This window comes from Chrysemys picta, chromosome 6 (assembly GCF_011386835.1).
Source record: "Chrysemys picta bellii isolate R12L10 chromosome 6, ASM1138683v2, whole genome shotgun sequence".
NCBI lineage: Eukaryota > Metazoa > Chordata > Testudines > Emydidae > Chrysemys > Chrysemys picta.
In genome coordinates this window covers 124,447,494-124,469,457 of record NC_088796.1, presented here as the reverse complement: position 1 = coordinate 124,469,457, position 21,964 = coordinate 124,447,494, and the positions used below count along the sequence as shown (strand labels likewise).

The window sequence follows — 21,964 nt, the reverse complement described above, 5'->3', positions numbered from 1 at the left end:
GTCACCATTGTTAACGATTTCACCACTCAAAGCATCTAAGACAGGAGAGAGAGTGTTCTAATGAGAAGATGTACACAATCTATTCTGATCTACTGTAAGGGTATGTCTAAGCTAAGGAGACCACACTAGCATAGCTATGTCCCTGTAGCTACAGCGGCATAACCCTATATTGTGGATGCAGCCTACACGGACACAATGAGTTTTTCCATTAGTGTCGGAACACCACCTCCCTGAGCGATGGCGACTACGTCAACTCCTCTATCAACGTAGCACATTTACCCTGGGGTTAGGTTGGCATCGCTACAGTGCTCAGGAGTGTTTGGTTTGGTTTTGGGTTTTTTCGCACGCCTGGCAGATGTAGTTATGTTGATCTAGCCCTAAATGTAGACCAGACCTGAGCGACACCCTGTTTTTGAATATGCATTTAACAACAGATGGCAGAGCTGAAGGTGCAGTTGGTTTAGTTTCCCTGAAGGGTGGGACTCAGTTTCTGAAAGTTTGGAAACCACTGCTTTCAAAGAGCTTTCAAACTCTTCTGGCAAAGCCAGAACAAAGAGATTACCTTTAAAAACTTCTCTAGTTACTTTTTTTATTTGTTCCTGAAAAAACAAAAACTGGTGGAGGAAACTAAATGAAGATTAAAGGAATACAAAACGCCATCATTGATGTAATGCTGACATTTGAATGAGAACCAGCACTCAAATGTCAGGAAATTCCCAAAGCTGAAGTTGCTTTGGTAACGTTAAGTCAGTCATATGGTATATATGCAGCATGGTCTATTCCTTTCCCCCTTGTTAAATGTAAACCACAGTGCAATATACTGCAACCAGAAAATACACAGGATTAGGGTTACCATACGTCCGGTTTTTCCCGGACATGTCCGGCTTTTCAGCAATCAAACCCCCGTCCGGGAGGAATTGCCAAAAAGCCGAACATGTCCGGGAAAATGCCGGCCGGGCACTTCCCCTCCCGCGGCTGCTCTGCTCCTCCCCTGACTCTTCGGCTCTGTTTAAGAGCCGAGCACTACGGGCTTTGGGCAGCCCCCATGCCTCCGGACCCTGCGCCGCCGGAGCCCGGGAGGGGAAGTGCCCGGCCGGGGGCGCAGGGTCCGGAGGCATAGGGGCTGCCTGAAGCCCAAGCGCTACCGGCTTCACGGTTTGCCGGGCAGCCTCCAGACCCTGCGCCCCCGGCTGGGCGCTTCCCCTCCTGGGCTCCAGCTGCGCTGGGGAAGCGCCGGCCGGGGGAGCAGGGTCTGGGGGCTGCCCAGCAAACCGTGAAGCCGGTAGCGCTCGGGCAGCCCTTTTCGCGTGGCTGGGAGTGGGAGGGAGGAGGGGGCGGGGTTAGGGCGGGAAAGGGGCAGAGTTGGGGCGGGCTGGGGTGAGAAATGGGCGGGGCCAGGGCCCCGTGGAGGGTCCTCTTTTTTTATTTGTTAAATATGGTAACCCTACACAGGATGTGCTTTGTGACAGAGATAACATCACCAGGGCATACCTTCACTTTGAAATGTATTCACTTCTTAGTGTTTGATCTTGCAAGCTTAACATTGCATTAACTTTTGTTTTCCCCCCGCATCCACACATAATGAATGCTTCCATTGTTTTATGAGTGTTAGGTTATAAAAATCCTCCCCTCCGTCATCCCCCACACAAACAGACGTCAGAGATTACAATACTGCAAAAAAAAAGTTTCAAAGACTGATATTCAGAGTCAGCATTGCTGTGTAAGAAACAATATTTATAACAGATGACCTTTAAATTCTCTTAACAAGCTTGATAAGACTAATTCCTGCATCTGAATTCCAAGCATGTGTGCCTACTTAAGTTTCCTGTTGCCAGTAAAATAGCAATATTTATGACACCAAACAAACTTTTGTTTAATTATATTTAAAACTAAAAAACACTTCCTTTTTAATCCAGCCACTGATCGTGAAGCTATTTGAGTTGTCCCTTCCTCCCCTTCAATGCTGGGACAGAGCAAAACCTTCAGCATATCACATTATGGGTTGCTGTTTGCAGCAACTTTATGACCGCCTGTGGCATATTCTGTTGCCAGCTTCAAGGTCCTTGTCTTAGATGTATGTTGTATTTCAGCTTGTAGGGCTTGATTGCAGAAACCAGTGTAGGGCCCCACATGGGTGCAAAGGGCCTGCCCACACAGATAATCTTGCAGGGTCAGGGCCTAAAACTTGTATCCTTTTTTTTTCTTCCCAGTTGGAGGTAAAGCTGTGGCCCTTTGCAAATATAAAATTGTTTTTAAAGCTGACGGGTCTGTAATTTAAACAGAAGAGAAGTCATTCATTTTGCAGGGCATTTAAATAAGTGGACAGGCCTGACCGTTTTTCCCTCTTAGGGTGAAATAGTGAAGAAATATACCCAGCTCAATCCTAAAACCTATGAGGACAGAATAGGATTGATTCTCAAGATGTGTATGGAGGCTGCATCAGAAGCTGTAAATCTGAACTGCAGAATTTTGGGAGTGGGTAAGTTAATGAATATTGAATTTTTCTTCCAAGACTGTAAACACTAAACGAGATTGTTCCAGTTGTGTTAAAAAATTGATCCCGGGCATTTTCACAGCTTTTATATTGACAGTTTTATTCCTTTATTTAGTGCAAATGATAAGGGATGCTTTTTAAATGCATGTGAAAATGAGGGGCTGGAAACACAGCCTAGAGTCAGCCCTCTCTGAGTAGAAACTGTGCAAGCTATCCACAAAGCTATGCCAATGTACCTCAGTCCCAACCTACAACCCCACAGTATTTCCGGAACTGGTCATTTCCTAAGAAGAACTTGTCATTCATGTGGCATTTGATTCTAGGGCCATGATTCTGAATAGCACTGCCTGGCTGGTGTTGCTGAGGAGATACAGCCCTGAGGGTGGTGGGTGGCAAAGGTTGTTTTTTAACCTACCTTGACTTGGGGGCCCAGCCCCAGAATTTGAAAAGCATAAGTTAGAGCAGCCCCTGAAACTGCCACCGCTGACAGACACTTCCTACAGCTGTCTGTGGCGAATAACTTGGGTGCCAAGCCCCTTGACTCACCAGAGCAGCATAAAGAGGCCAAAACACAGTCCAGAAGGGATGCTTATGTCCACAGAGCTGGAAGGCAAGATAGTTTTTTATTTGCTATTTCAATTACACTGTAGCAGAAACCCATTTTAAATTATTTTGTTTATACTGTAACCGGTCCCAGCTTCATTCTGCTTAATGACTGACTAAAAGCTTTGTTCTGAAACATTTATTTTAGTGGAAAGGATTCTGTTTAACCAGAATATTAGAACCTCATTCCATTTTGGCCAAAGACAAGTTTTGCTCTAAAACCTAAATTCTGATTAAATCACATGGTAGAAAAATATTACTGTCAACTCTTGAAAATTCTTCTTTGCCATAATGAGCCTGGAAAAACTTTAGTGGTGAGTACATAAAAGCAAAAGAAGCAATGTACACATGTGTGATCCAGATCCCTGAACTGAAGGATTACAAAAGGGCAATTTATAAATTCTTTATTGCTAGAGAGAACTTTTTTGAGAAAATTCCATCTTAAATTATTATACTACTACATTAAATAATGGAATCTTTCAGAATAATGTCAGTGAACAAAAGGTCCTGTTTGACCTCTGATGTTTCATTTGGACTAAAAGTTTTCTGTACTTGGCCTCAGAGAATTAGTTTGTGCTGAAGAATTCACTTTAATATAAAACAGTTGTGAGGAATCATTGAGAAGTCATCATTCTTAAGAAAATAAAATGCTATTTTTCTACACATGACAATCCCAAAGAAAGAGATGTATTTTGTACTTCAGTTCAGTACTTTGTTCTCAGTCACCAAGTTCAAATGAGCCTTGATGTAACTTTGGAGCTGTTGTAATCTGAATGATGATTTTTGTTGTTTTGTCATTTATTACAATAAAATTGGAAATAAAAAAAATTCAAATAACTTGTTAGCTGTGACGTGAAATCGAAAGAATTATAGAACACCTGCAAGGATGTTTTTGGGATATTCTGACTTCCATTTAAACAAATGGCAAAGGGACATTAGAGTTATTTTTCAGGTTATGGAGTGCACACTTCTGAGTTCACCTCAGCTATTCAGGTAATAATACATGCCACCCACAGCAGTAAGCTACAAGGCAAGGCCTCTCTGCTTCCGGTATTGCAAAGTGTTTTCAAAGTTCTTATTAGATCTTCTCTTATAACCTACACAATATAAATATCATCAGTCACTTAAAAAAATAAATGCACAGTGAGCTAATTCCTGCGCAGTTACAGCTGTGTATCCTTCACTGAACTTAACTTGGTTGCATAGATGGTAACTGAGAGCACAATTCTTTGCAATGTTGGAAAAACAGGACTTACTTGAAAAGTATCCTCCAGCGCTATTTATGGTCGATGTGATGTCACCAGCAAAATGCCTGCCGGGCCATCACGCCAAGATGGCTGGCCATTTGCGAACATGAAAAATGGTAACTTGTTGAAATGCCCTAAAGGGAATCGTAACTTTTTTCAGAACATATTTGTGAATCACCTTTCTGGCAGACACTGTGAACCAAATTCTAGGCTGACTTACTCCCCGTGTACTGGGAGTTCATGTGGATGTAAGCCCATGTAGAATTTACCCCTGTATCTATAACTCCTTATTTTGTACTTAAATATTGCAGTGCAAAAGATCACACATTAAGTGAGACTATCCAAGATACAGCCAGATTCAGCCCTGCTGTTATCTTACTGATGTTTGACATTAGGGATGAATTTGGTCCAGCAGGACAAACAGAGACCAGGTGTAAATAGGTCCAGTACCTCTGGAAGTCTCCTGGCCAAATTCAGCAATGACTTAAACAGTGGCAAACTTCCGACGTTGAGTGTAAGGTGGTCAGATATTAGGTGTTAGTGACCAAATGGTGCGACTTGCATGGGTGTGGCATTCAGTGGGTGTGCAAGAGACGTGTAATTTACATGCTGAAAGGGAGGAGAGATGTTAGAAATAGCATCTTATAAAATAAAAGGGTGCAGTGTGTGTGTCAGATGCTACCAGATTAGAATGGTATTGTGGTACATCCACTTCATTCAGGTGCAAATGATGACCCAAGGTGCAGGGCAGTGGAAAATCAGACTGTGGGCCTGATTCTTCTCTTCCACTTGTGGTTGGCTCTGTGTGTGTGAGAGGCTATTTTATTTTATCTCCTCCTCTTAGTTGTATTTCCTGCTACATTTCCCTTTCCTCCTCCTTGTGCAAGTTGTACTCATTTTGCACAGCTACTGAATATTAACCCAGTGCAAGCTGCACTATGTACACCTATATGTTTGTGATGAGACTTGCACAGCTGTTTACGTCACTGCTGAATTGGACACAGAATCAAAGCTGTAATGCTGAGTTTAGTTGACTTGTCATGTGGCTTTTTGTAACTTTTTTTTATCCTTATTGGACTGATTTTTCAGAGGTGCTCAACAATCAAACCACATGTGAATTTGTAATCCTGGTTTGTGGATTTCTGGATGATACCATTTTTGGAGTGTTCTAATTAATCAAAATTAAATAAACCCTTATAATAATAGAAAGCTGTCCTTTCCCCTTTCATCCTACAACTCTCAGTAGAGGGACTGTTGCAAAGGGTAGTGTGGACGCTGATGGAAGTGAGCACTCCAGCGTTTAACAAAACCTTTGGATATTTTCCCCAAGTAGGAACTATTTAAACAAACCTGTTGGGCCTGATTCTGATGTAACTCCATTGATTTCTGTGGGTCACTCCTGACTTACATAGGGGAGAGATCAAAATCAGGCCCATTAAACTTTTAATTGGCGACTTAAATATTATTAGCTACCAAAGACCCTATTGTCCTTGCACAAATTAACTATCATAGTGAGTTATCTTTGCTCAATATCTGACTAATGACTTTCTGTTGAACGTTACTTTCCTGTACAATGCATGAATTTATACCCGTGACTTAACTCTTAATCCTTGTATCGAGTGGTTCCTGCTGTGTTACGTGTGTGAATGGATTCTGCACTGATTAAATAATGGATTTTCTGTGCCAAGCAAATCTGTTTTCTGAAGCTGCATTCCAGGGTAACCAAGTTAACTGGCTAACATAACCCCAGCAAAATACTAGTCTTAGTGTGAGTTAACAAAACAGGACATCATAAATTAATGCAGGTGCTAAACATCATTACAATTTAACAATATAAAAATTTTGCATACTGCAGCTACTTAAAATGTTACTAGCTGTTGAATTCATTGTGTATAACACTTGGCTGTTTTGGGAGTATGGTTACATATTCTGCTGTATGCATTGTACTGTGGTGAAGAAAATGTAAGTAGTAGTTTGAAAATTTTTGTGGCTTTCAAGCAGTTTCTTCTGCATGCTGTAACAAGACATGTTCCCTCTAATTGGGTAGTTTTAGATAAGCATTTTTGTTGGCTTTCTACTACACCCAGCGCCAGTCTGTCTCTGCTGGATATGTTGGAAATCAATAATAACCTTGGCCATAAAGTATGCCTTCTCTCAGCTAAAGCCCTCTTTCATGCATAATGGGGAACATTTATATTTGGCCTTATGACCAAGTTTCAACCAGTTGGATTTGATTTAAAAAACCCACACACCATATATATATAATGGTGGGAACCAGGTGATAAATGGATGCATGATTCTTTTCCCTATCCATTTGACTGCCTCACCTGCACTCTGCCCACTATTCCAACACTGGCAGGACTATTTTATTATTTCATTACATTACAGTCCCAACTAGCCTGCCTAATCAGTGTTAGGGCCCCATTGAACGAGGTGCCATACCTTCCAAACCTCTGAGCAGCTCCAAGCAACTTCTTTTTTTAGTATAACAGAATACCTTTGCAGAGATAGTTTCCGCCTTCCCTTGACAGAAAAGCTGAATTTCTCCCTCAGTTACACTAGTCTAAGGACCGGGGTCATCAGGAAGTATTCAGCTGTGCACCAGTGATAGGTTCATGATCCAGTACTTTGTAACGTATCAGAGCTAACAGTGGGAGCTTTATTTCATTAGGAAGATTAAAAAAAACAAACTCCATTTTCCAATAAGATGTCAGATGTTGAAATCCAGATACTGTGATCTATGGAAGTAAAAATGCAAATTTAAGTAATTTTAGAGCTTTCTGTCTTAATTATAATTATCCTGTCCATCCAAAGTCTGGGGTGTGAAATAAGAGGAATAATTTAAAAAAAATTAACCATCAAACACTTCTAAAATAATTTTTCTGTAAAACGTGTGGCATATTCCAAACCCATGATTAGTGGTATAAACGTTTATTTGCACTCGTTAAGGCTGACCTGTATAACTCACTCTTGTCATTGCCACTCATGAGGAATTCAGCTATTCCAAACTCATGCTGATATCACCTTTATATCATGCCACACCCTCATGCGTTCTCTGTATAAAAGCAGTGACCAAAATGGTTATACTTGCGTATCTTAAGCTAGTCACCCTAGTATTTATTTAGACACCTCAATAAGTGGACCCACTTTCCGAGGTGCTTTGCACTCACGTTCCCACTGACTTCAGGAGTTTTCATCTGAGTATAACCATTGTCTTCTCAATATAAACTTGACTAATAACTGTTTACTCTGTGTATTGTTCTCCAGGACAAGTCCCATTCAGACACATACTTTGATACTTTACTATCCAAGCTCCACTGTTTCGCTTTCATTCATCCTAAATGTATGTTTATCCACTTTCAGCAGATTTTAGTGATCGTAGAATCGTAAGACTGGAAGGGACCTCAAGAGGTTATCTAGTCCAGTCCCCTGCACTCATGGCAGGACTAAGTACTATCTAAACCATCCCTGACAGGGGTTTGTCTAACCTGCTCTTAAAAGTCTCCTATGATGGAGATTCTACAACCTCCCTAGGGAATTTTTTCCAGTGCTTAACCACCCTGACAATTAGGAAGTTTTTCCTTATGTCCAACCTAAACCTCCCTTGCTGCAATTTAAGCCCATTATTTCTGGTCCTATCCTCAGAGGTTAAGGAGAACAATTTTTCTCCCTCCTCCTTGTAACAACCTTTTATATACTTGAAAACAGTTATCACGTCCTCTCTGTCTTCTCTTCTCCAGACTAAACAAACCTAATTTTTTCAGTCTTCCCTCAGAGGTCATGTTTTCTAGACTTTTAATCATTTTTGTTGCTCTTCTCTGGACTTTCTCCAGTTTGTTCACATCTTTCCTGAATGTAGTGACCAGAACTGGACATAATACTCCAGTTGAGGCCTAATCAGCGCAGAGTAGAGTGGAATAATTTTTTGTCATGTCTTGCTTACAACACTCTCGATAGTACATCCCAAAACCATGTTTGCTTTTTTTTTTTGCAGTAGTGTTATACTCTTGACTCGTATTTAGCTTGTGATCCACTCTGACCCCCAGATCCCTTTCTGCAGTACTCCTTCCTAGGCAGTCATTTCCAATTTTGTATGTGTGCAACAGATTGTTCCTTCCTGGATGGAGTACTTTGCATTTGTCCTTATTGAATTTCATCCTATTGACTTCAGACCATTTCTCCAGTTTGTCCAGATCATTTTGAATTTTAATACTATCCTCCAAAGCACTTGCAAGCCCTCCCAGTTTGGTATCGTCCACACACTTAATAAGGGTACTCTGTATGCCATTATCTAAATCATTGATGAAGATATTGAACAGAACCAGAACTGATCCCTGCGGGACCCCACTCGTTATGTCCTTCCAGCTTGACTGTGAACCACTGATAACTACTCTCTGGGAACGGTTTTTCCAACCAGTTTTGCACCCACCTTATAGTAGTTCCATCAAGGTTGTATTTCTCTAGTTTGTTTATGAGAAGGTCACGTGAGGAGTATCAAAAGCTTTACTAAAGTCAAGATATACCACAGCTACCACTTCTCCCCTATCCACAAGGCTTGTTACCCTGTCAAAGAAAGCTATCAGGTTGCTTTGACATGATTTGTTCTTGACAAATCCATGTTGACTGTTATTTATCACCTTATTATCTTCTAGGTGTTTGCAAATTGATTGCTTAATTATTTGCTCTATTATCTTTGTGGGTACAGAAGTTAAGCTGACTGATCTGTAATTCCCCGGGTTGTCCTTATTTCCTTTTTATAGATTTGCCCTTTTCCAGTCCTCTGGAATCTCTCCCGTCTTCCATGACTTTTCGAAGATAATTGCTAATGGCTCAGATATCTCCTCAGTCACCTCCTTGAATTTCATCAGGGCCTGGTGACTTGAAGACATCTAACTTGTCGAAGACTTTGTCTACATTACCGCTTTTGTTGGTAAAACTTCTGTTTGTCAGGATCGTGAAAAAAACACCCCCCGACTTATATAAGTTTCACCAGCACAAGTGCTGGTGTGGACAGCGCTATGTCGGCAGGAGAGGCTTTCCTGCCGACATAGCTAACGCTGCTCATTGGGGGTGATTTAATTATGCTGGCAGGAGAGCTGTTACATGGGAGACCTTAACAGCGGCCTAGCTGTAGTGGTAAAGCTGGGTTGCTGCAAGGTCCGTAATATACACATAGCCTAAATAATTTTTAACTTGTTCTTTCCCTAGTTTAGTCTCTGATCCTATCTCATTTTCACAGGCATTCGCTACATTAGACATCCAGTCGCTACTAACCTTTTGGGTGAAAACTGAAACAAAAAAAGTCATTTAGCACTTCTGCCATTTCCACATTTTCTGTTATTGTCCCCCCCCACCCCCAATTGAGTAACGGGCTTACCCTCTCCTTGGTCTTCCTCTTGCTTCTCATGTGTTTGTGGAATGTTTTCTTGTTACCCTTTATGTCTCTAGCTAGTTGAATCTTGTTTTGTGCCTTGGCCTTTCTTATTTTGTCCCTACATACTTGTGTTATTTGTTTATATTCATCCGTTGTAATTTGACCTCGTTTCCACTTTTTGTAGGTCCCTTTTTAGTTTCAGATCATTGACGATCTCCTGGTTAAGCCAGGGTGGTCTCTTGCCATTCTTTCCTTCGCAGTGGGATAGTTTGCTCTTAATAATGTCTCTTTGAAAAACTGCCAACTCTCTGGAATTGTTTTTTCCCCCTAGACATGCTTCCCATGGGATCTTTCCTACCAACTCCCTGAGTTTGCTAAAGTCTGACTTCTTGAAATCCATTATCTTTATTGTGCTGTTTTCCCTCCTACCAGTCCTTAGAATCATGAACTCAACCATTTCATAGTCTTTCACCTAAGCTGCCTTCCACTTCCAAATTCTCAGCCATTTCCTTCCTGTTTGTCAAAATCAAATCTAGAACAGCCTCTCCCCTAGCAACTTTCTCCGCCTTCTGAAATAAAAAATTGTCTACAATACATTCCAAGAACTTGTTGGATAATCTGTGCCCTGAATTGCTGTGTTTCCATCAGATGTCTGAGTAGTTGAAGTCCCCCATCACCACCAAGTCCCATGTTTTGGATTATTTTGTTAGTTGTTTAAAAAAAGACTCATCCACCTCTTCTTCCTGGTTAGATGGTCTGTAGTAGACCCCCTACAGTGACATCAGCCTTGTTTTTTACCCCTTTTATCCTTACCCAGAGACTTCCAACAAGTCTGGATTGCTTGACACTTATTTAAGATGGACAACTCCTTGGTATTATACAGGATTTTTTATATATATACGGCTAAGAAGAGGCACGGAAGGGTTAAGCAACTTACCCAACACCGCCTAAAATAAGAAATTGAATTTTCAGCTGGTTAGCTGGGACACTGAGCACATATTGATAAGGATGCTAGAATTCTGTTAGTTCTCGTTTCATATCATAACTGATGTAATATATTGCAAGTGAGGCTTAGGACTGTTTTTGTTTAGATTCAGAAATATATCATTTAGTGTTAAACATAAAAATCCTTTTCTTCACAAGGAGCAAATAAATTGTAGTTCCAGAGTTAGTTAGCCTTAGCCTTGATTTTTCTCTCGTGTGTTTTGGGCTCAGGTATTTCTACAGGTGGACGGGTGAATCCCCGAGAAGGAATCGTGCTTCATTCCACAAAGCTCATTCAGGAGTGGAGTTCTGTTGATCTGAGGACCCCGATATCTGATGCTCTGCACTTGCCAGTCTGGGTGGACAATGATGGCAACTGTGCTGCTCTGGCAGAGAGGAAATTTGGGCACGGAAAAGGAGTGGAAAATTTTGTAACGCTAATCACTGGTACAGGTAAATGTGAACACAGAAATCAAAGCACTGAATTCCTGCTGTCTTTATGTCACAAAACAGTTGCATTAGTGGGGACTGTCCTCCAGTTCCAACTCTGTAATATAATTCCCTTCCAGCTGCAGAAAATGTAGGTCCGATCTGGAGCTGTATGTAGTAGCTAAATGAGGAGCTCAGCTTGGCACATCATCCTAGTAGCACATTGTGGCACTTTGATGGTGGGTCTGACATACTTGTTTGATTAAAAAGATATGGACCATTTACACGGGTGTCAATCACCTCAGCTGAAGAATCCTCACTTGTTAAAAACAACAACAACAAAAAACCCAACCCAAACCATACTTGCATATGCATGGCTAGTATGTCTCTGCTAGTGTAGACTAGATGTTAAAAGACATAATCTGGGCTGATCTTGAGCTAAGGAACATCCAATATCTTCACACATCCAATATCACCACCGCTGCATTGCGACATCCAGGCCTGCCCACTGCCATCCGAAATAGCAAGGGAAGAATGCGAATGAATCATAAACAATAGTTTGTAATGCAAACCACAATTCTATACTAGATCTAGGACAAGAATTCTAGATGCACCACATCTGAAGGATGTGATTGACTTCTGCTGTTTTACTTTTAGTATTTACAAGTTTTGATAAGATTTTGCTTCTTAAGCATGAATTAAATATTTGTTTCGTGCATCAAGAATTTAGGACTACTATGACAGGAGTTATGAACTCGCAGGCTGAGACATAATGTCTACATGTGCCCCTCAATAACCCTCTTTGACTAAATAGCTCATGAATAAATTATATCATGACATGACCAATGAACTATGCATTATAGGTGTAAGTTCACCTTACCATCCGGGGGCTGGGGAGGCTTATGCATTTACTTGCACCAAGTGCATTAAGCAGAGAAGAGATTTGTAATGACTGCTCCTTTATTTGGTCCTAATACAGTGATGCACACATACATGTATTTAACTCCTTCCCTTTTAAGATAAGGACATGTAAGTGCCCTGCTGAATCAAGGCCATTATGTGACTGTTCTTTTACTGTCAGAAATTTGTATATGCTTATAGGAATTGGAGGTGGAATCATTCATCAACATGAATTGATCCATGGAAGTTCCTTTTGTGCTGCTGAACTTGGACACATTGTGGTGTCTCTAGAAGGACCAGAGTGCCTGTGTGGGAGCCATGGATGTATAGAAGCATATGCCTCTGGAATAGCCTTGCAGAGAGAAGCTAAAAAACTACATGATGGTAGGTGTATTTTTTACCCTCTTTTTAATGTAATTGTTCCATCTTCTATAATGCAGCTGGCAAATGCAAAGAGCGTCCAGCCTAAAATGGCATTTTAGGCATGCCAATGGGGCAGCCTTAAAAGTTACCTTCCTTTTTACAGTTCAGTAACATAGATTCACACACTCTGTTGTATCGTTAGTCCAACTGCAGATTTGTTATTAACGTTTCCCTCCGGGCTTTCTCTTCACCCCAAACAGAGGATCTGTTGTTAGTGGGCGGAATGTCAGTGAAGACGGAAGAGACCATTAGTGCTGTGCATCTCATTCAGGCAGCTAAACTTGGGAATGCAAAGGCTGACAGCATTCTCAGAACAGGTAAGAACCTAGACCTAGGGTGGGAAGCCCACTTAGAACGAGAGAGAAATTCCCAGAGCTGTAGAATTGGTATTTCACCACAGCAGGACCAAATCCTCAGCGCAGCTGTGATGGTTTCTACAGAACTACACGTGAGTGAGGGATCTGGCCCTTTAGGCGTGGCACTCATGGATAGGAGCGGTACCAATGACTAGTGGGGAATTGTGAAGAGAATGGGCTAGTGATCCTGTCCTGTCTCCAACAAACTGCATTCTGGGACCGTGTTAGAGACTTGGTTAAACGGATTACAGATTGCATGGTCATGGGACCCTTCGCTATTTCTTTTGGGATTTCCTGCTCCAGGGGATTAGAATATTAAAACATCATGCTTTTCCTTTTCTTGTGGCAAGCAAAATAGCTCTGGCTTCACACTGAAAAAAAGGTCAGGTTCTGATAATTCAGTATTGGTATGGGAAATTATGGGACACTTCAGTGACGGGCCAATAAATATATATGCTAGGCAGCCAAAATGAAATGGTTTCTATGAAGCGTTGTTCCAGTTTATACAATACTTTACAATGCACAGTTTTTCTGAGTTTTCAAAAGAAGCATTAAATATAACCAGTTTCCTTACAGGTTTCAGAGTAGCAGCCGTGTTAGTCTGTATCCGCAAAAAGAACAGGAGTACTTGTGGCACCTTAGAGACTAACAAATGTATTTGAGCATAAGCTTTCGTGGGCTACAGCCCACTTCATCGGATGCATAGACTGGAACATACAGCAAGAAGATATTTAAGAAGTTTCCTTACGTGTAACCAATATAGCAGAAGGAGGTAGAATAGCATTTTCTTTCCTTTGTTTCCCCAAGCACAGCAATATGTGTTGACTTACCTCTCTCGTCTATATCATGGTATAACGTTACCTGGCTATAAACCATTGAATTTTTCTTTTACTCTCGAAAGAAAAGAGGATGATGAGCCCAAGTGTCCCAGCGAGCTGTCCTAGTATTATACACTAATACTTTCTCTCAAGAAAAGGAATACATTCTGTTGTAATTCTAGTGTTCTGGGCAGAAAATCATAAACGTCTGCCATATGGAATTAAAAGCTTTCCTGATCACAGTATTAATTACTCCTGAGGGAATTCTGCACCAAAAAAGTTAAAAATTCTGCTCACAATATTTTTTAAATTCTGCAAATTTCATTTTGTCAATAAATAAATGTGGAGGCTCCAGCATGGCAGGGGGAGCACAGGCCACTGGCTGCACAGAGGTGGGAGATCACCCTGCAGGGTCTCCCCTCCCCCCCACACCTCCTTGGAACATGAACTTGGCAGTGAGATTGCACCTGACTCTGAGACAGCGCAAGGGCCGGGCCTGCCCCAGAAACACCCCGGGGCCCTGCCCCTCCATGCCTGGCACACCAGTATCCAAGTGTGGAGGGGCTTAGTATGGGGAGATCCAGATGTGGGGTGAGAGGATTCTGTGTGGCCCAATCTCAATGCACAGGGGCTCATTGGGGTGTTCCGGGTGCAGGGGCAATGGGACGCTGCAGTGGGGTCCAGGTGAAGGTGGTTGGGGCTCAACAGGTTTGGTCTAGGTCTGGGTGTAAGGGGCTCAGTGGGGGTTGGGTGCTGGGGGAGTAGGGCTTAGTGGGGTTTGGGTCCAGGTACTGCTGTTTGGGGCTCAGTGTGGTGGGGGTTTGGGTGCAGGAGGCTCGTCAGGGTATGTGGGGTGGTCTGGGTGCAGGGGTGAGGGTCCTGATGCAAGGGGTGAGGCTTGGTGGGATGGGGGTTCAGGTGTAGGGTGACCAGATAGCTAGTGTGAAAAATTGGGACAGGGGGTGAGGGGTAATAGGCGCCTATATAAGAAAAAGCCCCGAATATCGGGACTGTCCCTATAAAATCGGGAGATCTGGTCATCTTATGTAGTGGACTCATGGGGGGTGTCTTGCTACAGAGGGGGTGATGCTCGTCAGGGAGGTCTGGGTATAGGGGGGGGTCTGGATGCACCAGAGTTGGGCGGACCAGGGAGCAGCTCCCCATACAGTGACCCCTCCCACTGTGGCTGAGAAGGGATGGGGACGGGAAGCATGTGTGGGGTGTGTGGAGCGTCCTGTAGCCTGGAGAGGTTTCTGGGGGTGGGTCCTTGCAGGGAAAGAGGAGTTGAGACTGGCCCAGCATAGGAGCCACCTGCCAAGGTGTCCCTAGCCCTGCCCCTGTCCCCCGCTCCCTCCTCACAGTGATTTACCTCTCCAACAGCTGCTCCGGGCGCCCGAAACAACATGCCCGCACTGCTGGAGAGAGGTGCGTGACTGCTCCTGCAGTTTCCCATTGCTTCCCTGTCAGAAAGTCATTTTTCTGCGGGGAAGCAAAGAAATCTGTGGGGGACATAAATTCTGTGCACGTGCAGTGGCGCAGAATTCCCCCAGGAGTAATTAATGTGTTTAGAGACACTAGGTCAGACCCTGATGTTCAGATTCTTCTGTGATATTGTCTTTTTGCTGTAATGGCTCTTTCCTTTGTTTTCACAGCTGGGACAGCTCTAGGCCTTGGAGTGGTGAATATCCTGCACACCATGAACCCCTCTCTAGTGATCCTTTCTGGAGTTTTAGCAGGCCATTACGTTAACATCGTCAAAGACGTGATCCGTCGGCAGGCTTTGTTCTCTGCTGAGACAGTGGATGTAGTTGTCTCAAATCTGGCGGACCCTGCTCTGCTTGGAGCTGCTAGTCTGGTGCTAGATTACAGTACACGCCGAATATACTAGGTACCTGGGGAAGTTCCAGAAATGGACAGTCCAGCTGTATAACTGTTCTGGGGGGCGGGGGAAATACTGTGCCCAGAGTATTTCCTGCTGACCATCAGCTTTATCTTCTGTAGTAAAGCAGACTAGTGTTTTAGGTAGTTAGTTACTACTTCAGTATTTCCTTATTGTAGTAATACCTCTTTGTATTTTTTTCTACATTTTAGCCAAGTTCAGATGAAGTAATGTGCATTTCCATTTTTTTGTTCACCTCTGTAGCTTGGGAGCTCAGGTGTTGCTTAAGCGATGCTAGAAAGACTTATCCATAAGCACATTCCAGTGTTCTCCCGGGATATATTTGGTGAGGTGTGCCAAGTTCTAGACAACACTTGGGAACCTTGGTCCTGTCTCGTAACTCTGTGAAACTAGAAAAGCCTGCAAACAAGTACTGGTTTGGTCTGACTCAGCTTTGAATTTCCTCACGCACAAGTGGATGTGCTGCAATCCTAACCCATAGGGCGTTAGGGTGACCAGATGTCCCGATTTTAGAGGGACAGTCACGATTTTGGGGTCTTTTTCTTATATAGGCTCCTATTACCCCCCAACCCCTGTCCCGATTTTTCCTATGGGTTAGGATTTGCTGTCTGGTCACCCTATAGGGCGTCATCCCGCTGGGTGGAAACAACACAGAGGTTGCCTCTCAGGAGATAACCCTGGCAGCCAGAGCTCCTCTCAGAGAAGGATTCTTTTTGTTGTTATTTATTTGTATTGTTGATGCCGAGGGGTCCCAGTCAGGGATCGGGGCCCCGTTTGTGCAAAAGGAAAGACTGTCCCTGTCTGTATAAGCTTACACGATGCAACATGTGGCCAGACAAACGGGGGAGTGTGGAGCAAGGTAGCAGAGTGTCATCTGTGCCTCCTCAGCAATTGCTTTTGGCAGTGACCAGCAGTGAGTTATTTGAATTTGACCTGTTCCACTAATGTGGATGTAGGTTGGGGCGGATTTCAGTTTCTCTGGGTTGCTGGTCTGCCACAGCATGAGTCTGTCCCGTGTTAGCATGCCAGGATTATTCACGCCTTTCGGCTGGACTACAGCGGTGCAATAGCCCTGGGCAGGAAGCTATCAGCACTCAGGAAACTCCAGCTGGTACAGAACACTGCAGCCCATCTCCTTGGAAATCCAGGCTACCCACAAGCACATCCGCCCTGCCCTCTGCTTCCTAAACCAGTTTCCTGGTAGGGAATACTCAATCATGTTCAAGGTCGTGGCCCTTATCTTCAAGGTGCTCCGTGGCTTGAGCCCAAGGTGTCTAAAAGACGGCCTAAAGTTCTGGTATGAAGATCATGATTGACAACTGCGCTCCTCTGGCACAATGAAACTTTCAACCCTACGTATCAAGCTTATCTGAGCAGCAGACACAGCCTTCTCACGAGCCGGCCATAGACTGGAACAGACTCTACAAGAGCTGAGACTATCACAAACCTCCCCACCTTCCGCTCCCAGCATCAGAGGCATTTCGTGGACCATGTCTTCTCTAACATAAACGCACACACATGCACACACACACACACACACAACCTTTTCCAGTATATCTGTGTGTATGCGAGTATAAAACTTCCAGAACAAAACACACTTCTCCGCATCAAGGGGGGTGAGAAAACTGCCATGTGACAGAGGTTAGTCCCCTGGCTTAATGCACTGCTGGAAGGGGTGCAGTCAAGCCCCTAGGAGCCAGGCATGTGACGTGGGCGCTGAACACCAGAGCAAAGAGAACAGTCGCTGCCCAGTTAAACATTCAACACAAGAATAAGGCACTGAGCCTTTAGACTCCAACCCAAGGCTCAGGTGCGTTGCAGAGGTGCTGAGTTCTGTTCTCTCTCTGACCACTAGTATCTATCCCAGGATGACACCAGACTTGCCCAGGGATGGACACTGTTCTGTGTGAAGGAAACCATCAAGATTCTACACCTTCTTCCAATGAGAGCAAGGTCCTTGCAGGGCCCAGTGTAGCCTCCAAACGTGGTGGGGTTCTTCTTCCCCCCTGCCCTTTTTTTTAATAGCAAGAGGACACTTAGCAGAGGGGGGCGGTGCTGTGCAATTCCCTTGGAGCATCCCCTTGACAAACAGTGGTGCTGTGAACGGGGGAGAAATGGCTGCGTGGGAGATCCTGCCTGCTCTTCACCAAAGTCCCCTCTCAGCTGCAGCTTGATGGGCACAGGGGGCTCAGTGTCACTCAGAGCTACAAGCGAGAGGGCTTGGCTTCCACTGAGACCGGGGTAGCCCAGGCTGTTGCAGACCAGAACCTCCATGAAGAACTTGTTCAGAGTAAGGTCCCTCCCAGCATGGGTGGTTTCACTGCCATTACGCAGGCTTGCTGCATCTCTAGCTGGGTAAGGCACATCGGAACTAAAGCCAAGGAAGGAGCCATGGAGTTTAGTGATTGTATGGGACCAAACAAAGAAAAAACTGGAAGGGGAGGGAGGGTGGATGATAGGGTCAAAACAAGAGCATGGGTTGGGGACACCGAGCACAGAAGCTTGCGTAGCACCCACCACTGCAAGGAGTCTACAGTGTCTAGGGTTACCATATTTAGTGCCTCCAAAAGGAGGACACTTTAAAGGGGCCCCAGCCCCGCCCCAACCCCGCCCCCTCCCCAAAGTCTCCGCCCCCTCCCCTGCTTCCCGTGAACATTTGAGTCGCGGGAAGCCTGAAGCAGGTAAGGGGGGGTGTGTGGGGGGGAGGAGGCGCGGCCCACCCCTGGCACCGCAGGTCCCCAGCCCGTCCCCCGGCCCGGCACCGCCGGCCGAGTCCCCGGCCCGGCCCCCCGAGTCCCCGGCACCCGGCCCCCCCGAGCACCGCCGGCACCCGAGCCGCCGGCCGAGCCCCCCGGCCCGGCCCGGGCACCGGGCCCCCCGAGCACCGCCGGCACCCGGCCCGGCACCCGAGCCGCCGGCCGAGCCCCCCGGCCCGGTCCGGCACCGGGCCCCCCCGAGCACCGCCGGCCGAGCCCCCGGCCCGGCACCCGGCCCCCCCGAGCACCGCCGGCCGAGCCCCCGGCCCGGCACCCGAGCCGCCCGGCCCCGGCCCCCCCCGAGCACCTCCGGCCGAGCCCCCGGCCCGGCACCCGAGCCGCCCGGCCCCGGGCCCCCCCGAGCACCGCCGGCCGAGCCCCCGGCCCGGCACCCGGCCCCCCCGAGCACGGCCGAGCCGCCCGGCCCCGGGCCCCCCCGAGCACTGCCGGCCGAGCCCCCGGCCCAGCACCCGGCCCGGCACCCGAGCCGCCGGCCGAGCCGCCCGGCCCCGGCCCCCCCGAGCACCGCCGGCCGAGCCCCCAGCCCGGCCAGGCCCCCCGAGCCCCCGGCCAGGCACCCGAGCCACTGACCGCATGTCCGATTTTCCCGGACATGTCCGGCTTTTTGGGATTTCCCCCCGGACGGGGATTTGGAGCCCAAAAAGCCGGACATGTCCGGGAAAATCCGGACGTATGGTAACCCTAACAGTGTCAGGGGACACTGCACTGAGCTGTGGGATAGGCAGGCTCCACTCACAGAGAACATCGCTGGCAGTGGCGTAGCCAGGGCCTAAGTGCAGGGGGAGCAAACCTAAAAAAGGCACCCCCCCCTTGGCTCCTCCTCCGGCCACTCCACACGCACCCCCGAGCTGGGGCCGGAGGGAGCTGCTCGGCCAGGGCTGGACTGGGCCATGCCTCCCTGGAACCCTCCTCGTATTCCCCCCCCCTTGCCCCAGCTTACCTGCTGCTGCTGGCCTGCCCCTGCTTGTTTTCAGACTTCCCGTGAACATTTGATTCGTGGGAAGCAGGGGGGCGGGGGGAGGAGAGGACGGGGAAGTGAGCTAGGGGAGGGGTGGACAGCTGCAGGGCCCTTTTAGGCGTGGCCGGCCCTGCTCAGAAGCCGCTTTTGAAAAAAATGTGCTGAGAGGAAGCGGCTTGTGCCTGCAGCATGGTGTGCACAGATGAGGAGAGGTGGGGAGCTGTGAAGCCACAACCTCAGCAGGAGGAGCCACAGAGGGGGAAGTGTTGGGACTCAGTGAGCCACACCCAGGCCATGTCTGGGCTCATGGCTCCAAGGAGTTGCTGATTTATGAGCCTGGCAGGCCAGGGAAGCCAGTTGGAAAGACAGCACTTAATGCAAGATGGGCCCTCAACCTGGAGCACCGGCCACCCTATCATCCTTAAACCAGCCTTGCAAAAGCCCCCTGCAAACACATGGTCCAAGGCACAAAATGGCCTTGCCTGCCCTCTGCCCAATGCTTAGGAACAGAGAAGCTGCCAGGACCATCTGTTCCTGTCCGACTCTCAGGGGCGTGGGAGGTAGGAGTTGCAAGGCTGCTTTAAGTGTTCAGTCAGGCCCCTTGTGTTAGCTTGAGTGTAATTTCTGGGTCCAGTTGTACTAGAGGAGGCTACAGTGGTGGTAGCCCTAGGAGTGGGGGCGGGGGGGGGGGAAGAGCCCAATGGTGCTCCATAGTGCCACCTGCTGCTGGGCCAGGAATGGCAGCCAAAGGGTTCCTACCTAAGGGGTAGTTATGATGGCAAAAGAGAAGATGTTATTTCATAAAAGGGGAGGATAAGGGCTGAAGAAAGGTTTGATCAGACCTGGGATTTCTTGACACCCCCCCTCCCTACAAAGTTTCTTCCCTTTTGGTGAACCTACTGAAGGGGTATTGCTGGGCAGCACTAGGGGATACACACAGTGGCATGCTCGTAAAGATCCAACATCTCAAAAGTGCCTAAATCCCATTGATTTCAATACTAGTGAGGTGCCTAGGTGCTTTAGAAAATCCCACCTGCTATCTGGCTCATCGGGAAGCTAAATACCTTTAAAAATCTGGCCCCCAGTGACTTGGGCATATTAAAAAATGGGACTTAGATTCCTTTGGAACTGTTACTCTCTGTGGTGATTGGGTCCCTAGCACCTCCACTGAGCAGGATCTATTATGTCAGTGCAGCTCCCTTTAGAAATCACTGATGTTGCACACAAAAAAGTCTCTTTAAGTCAATAATTGGGTGGGGCTTTGCTAGAACAAGATGGTTCAGCTTTTGAAGGGTCTTAAAGCACTTTCCAATGACTTGCCACTCTAGTATGCCTGAATTACAGCACAGAGGATATTGTTGCACTTGAATAAGAAACACAAAAAAGGTATAAAGCTCAGAACCCTCAGCAAGTAACATGGGGACAAGTTTTCTCTTTGTTCTCTTGTGAAATGAGCTGTATGTCATGTCTGTTGGGTGGGATGCTGTGGAGTAGTTGTGCACTGTGACAGACAAGCTGCATGTGTTGATTGTGTATCTTCATAGAATTTTCAAGCAGTTGCAGGTAAAGTCCTTAGTCAACAATGTTATAGAGAACTATTGATGCTACACTGAACTTCTACAAGGAACGTTCCTTTTTTAGGCCAGCACCAGCGTTCTGTAGTAAAAATGCGGTAGGAGCGCCTGTGCAAACACGGAAGACAAACATGGCCCCTGTCTATTTAGAGCTGTTTTAAACAGGTAAGCCATCTGTAACTTAATGGGTAATGAGAATCTAATTTATTCTCATTAAGGCACCTCCTACAAATGGTAGGAGTATGTACTGGTCCTTGCAGAACATGGTACTTTTACCCCACACTGTTTCTATATAGCAACGCCGTTGAAAATGGGTTTAGGAGGATTGCTCACTCATACTGAGCAAGATGAGTGGATTTACTCATTCACACCAGTTATCATCCTACTGCTTATTCTAATTATACTGTAGGTTTCTGGGTACTTGTTAAACTTTTAGTTGTCGGCTGGATAGTTCACACATTTCAGTTGTAAAGTTGCATGAACTGGCACTGTGCCAGAGCTGTACTTTGTGACAGACTGCCTGGATATTCAAAATGAAGTTTTAAATGAAGACACATGGACTTTATTAAGCAATTAAAAAAAAAACTTTAAAAAGAGATTAAGCATTAGCCTTTCTTGTGTCTCACTTTTTCTGCTTGCCCCATGAACCTCTCTTCTCCTAAGAAAAGGGCGGTGGTTGAGCGCACCTGTACTCAGCTACCACCACTACCTAGTTCACTTGCCTTCCAGCTGTTCTACAAGGCAGTGGAAAGAACCAGCACTAGCTTGAGCTCTCAGTAATCACTTCCACATAAGGAAGCGAACATGGTTGGCAGCTGCGGTAGATCCAGACATCCTGGCAGAGACAGAACAGTATGAATGAATCAGTGTATATGCTTAAGGTGAATGACTGATTCTCCACCCTGCCCCTTTTATCATCTACATGTGGGCAGTCTTAGGGAGCAATTGAAAATATTGGGAATTTTCCTCCAAAAGGCAAACAAGAGGGACTTGATGCAGTGATAAGCTCTTGCTCTACATATCACACAAACTAGGGGCACTCAACACAACTGACAAGTGTTTTTCCATAGATCATTATTCTCCCCATCCCCACAGTATCTGCACACACTTCAATGTTTAATGCCCTT

At 45.9% G+C, this 21,964-nt stretch overlaps 1 protein-coding gene across 5 annotated transcripts in view; it reads left to right on the top strand.

Moving 5' to 3' along the window:
* Window positions 1–21,445, top strand: part of GNE (glucosamine (UDP-N-acetyl)-2-epimerase/N-acetylmannosamine kinase) — a 77,641-nt gene extending 56,196 nt beyond the window's left edge. For all 5 annotated transcript variants that reach the window (XM_008174419.4, XM_065549780.1, XM_065549781.1 and 2 more), the window contains 5 exons: window positions 2,350–2,479; window positions 10,934–11,155; window positions 12,233–12,415; window positions 12,655–12,771; window positions 15,281–21,445. In XM_008174419.4, coding sequence (XP_008172641.3) covers window positions 2,350–2,479; window positions 10,934–11,155; window positions 12,233–12,415; window positions 12,655–12,771; window positions 15,281–15,516 — 888 coding nt within the window. In that variant the 3' untranslated portion in view covers window positions 15,517–21,445. The remainder of the gene's footprint in view (window positions 1–2,349; window positions 2,480–10,933; window positions 11,156–12,232; window positions 12,416–12,654; window positions 12,772–15,280) is intronic.
* Window positions 21,446–21,964: the final 519 nt, after the last annotated feature.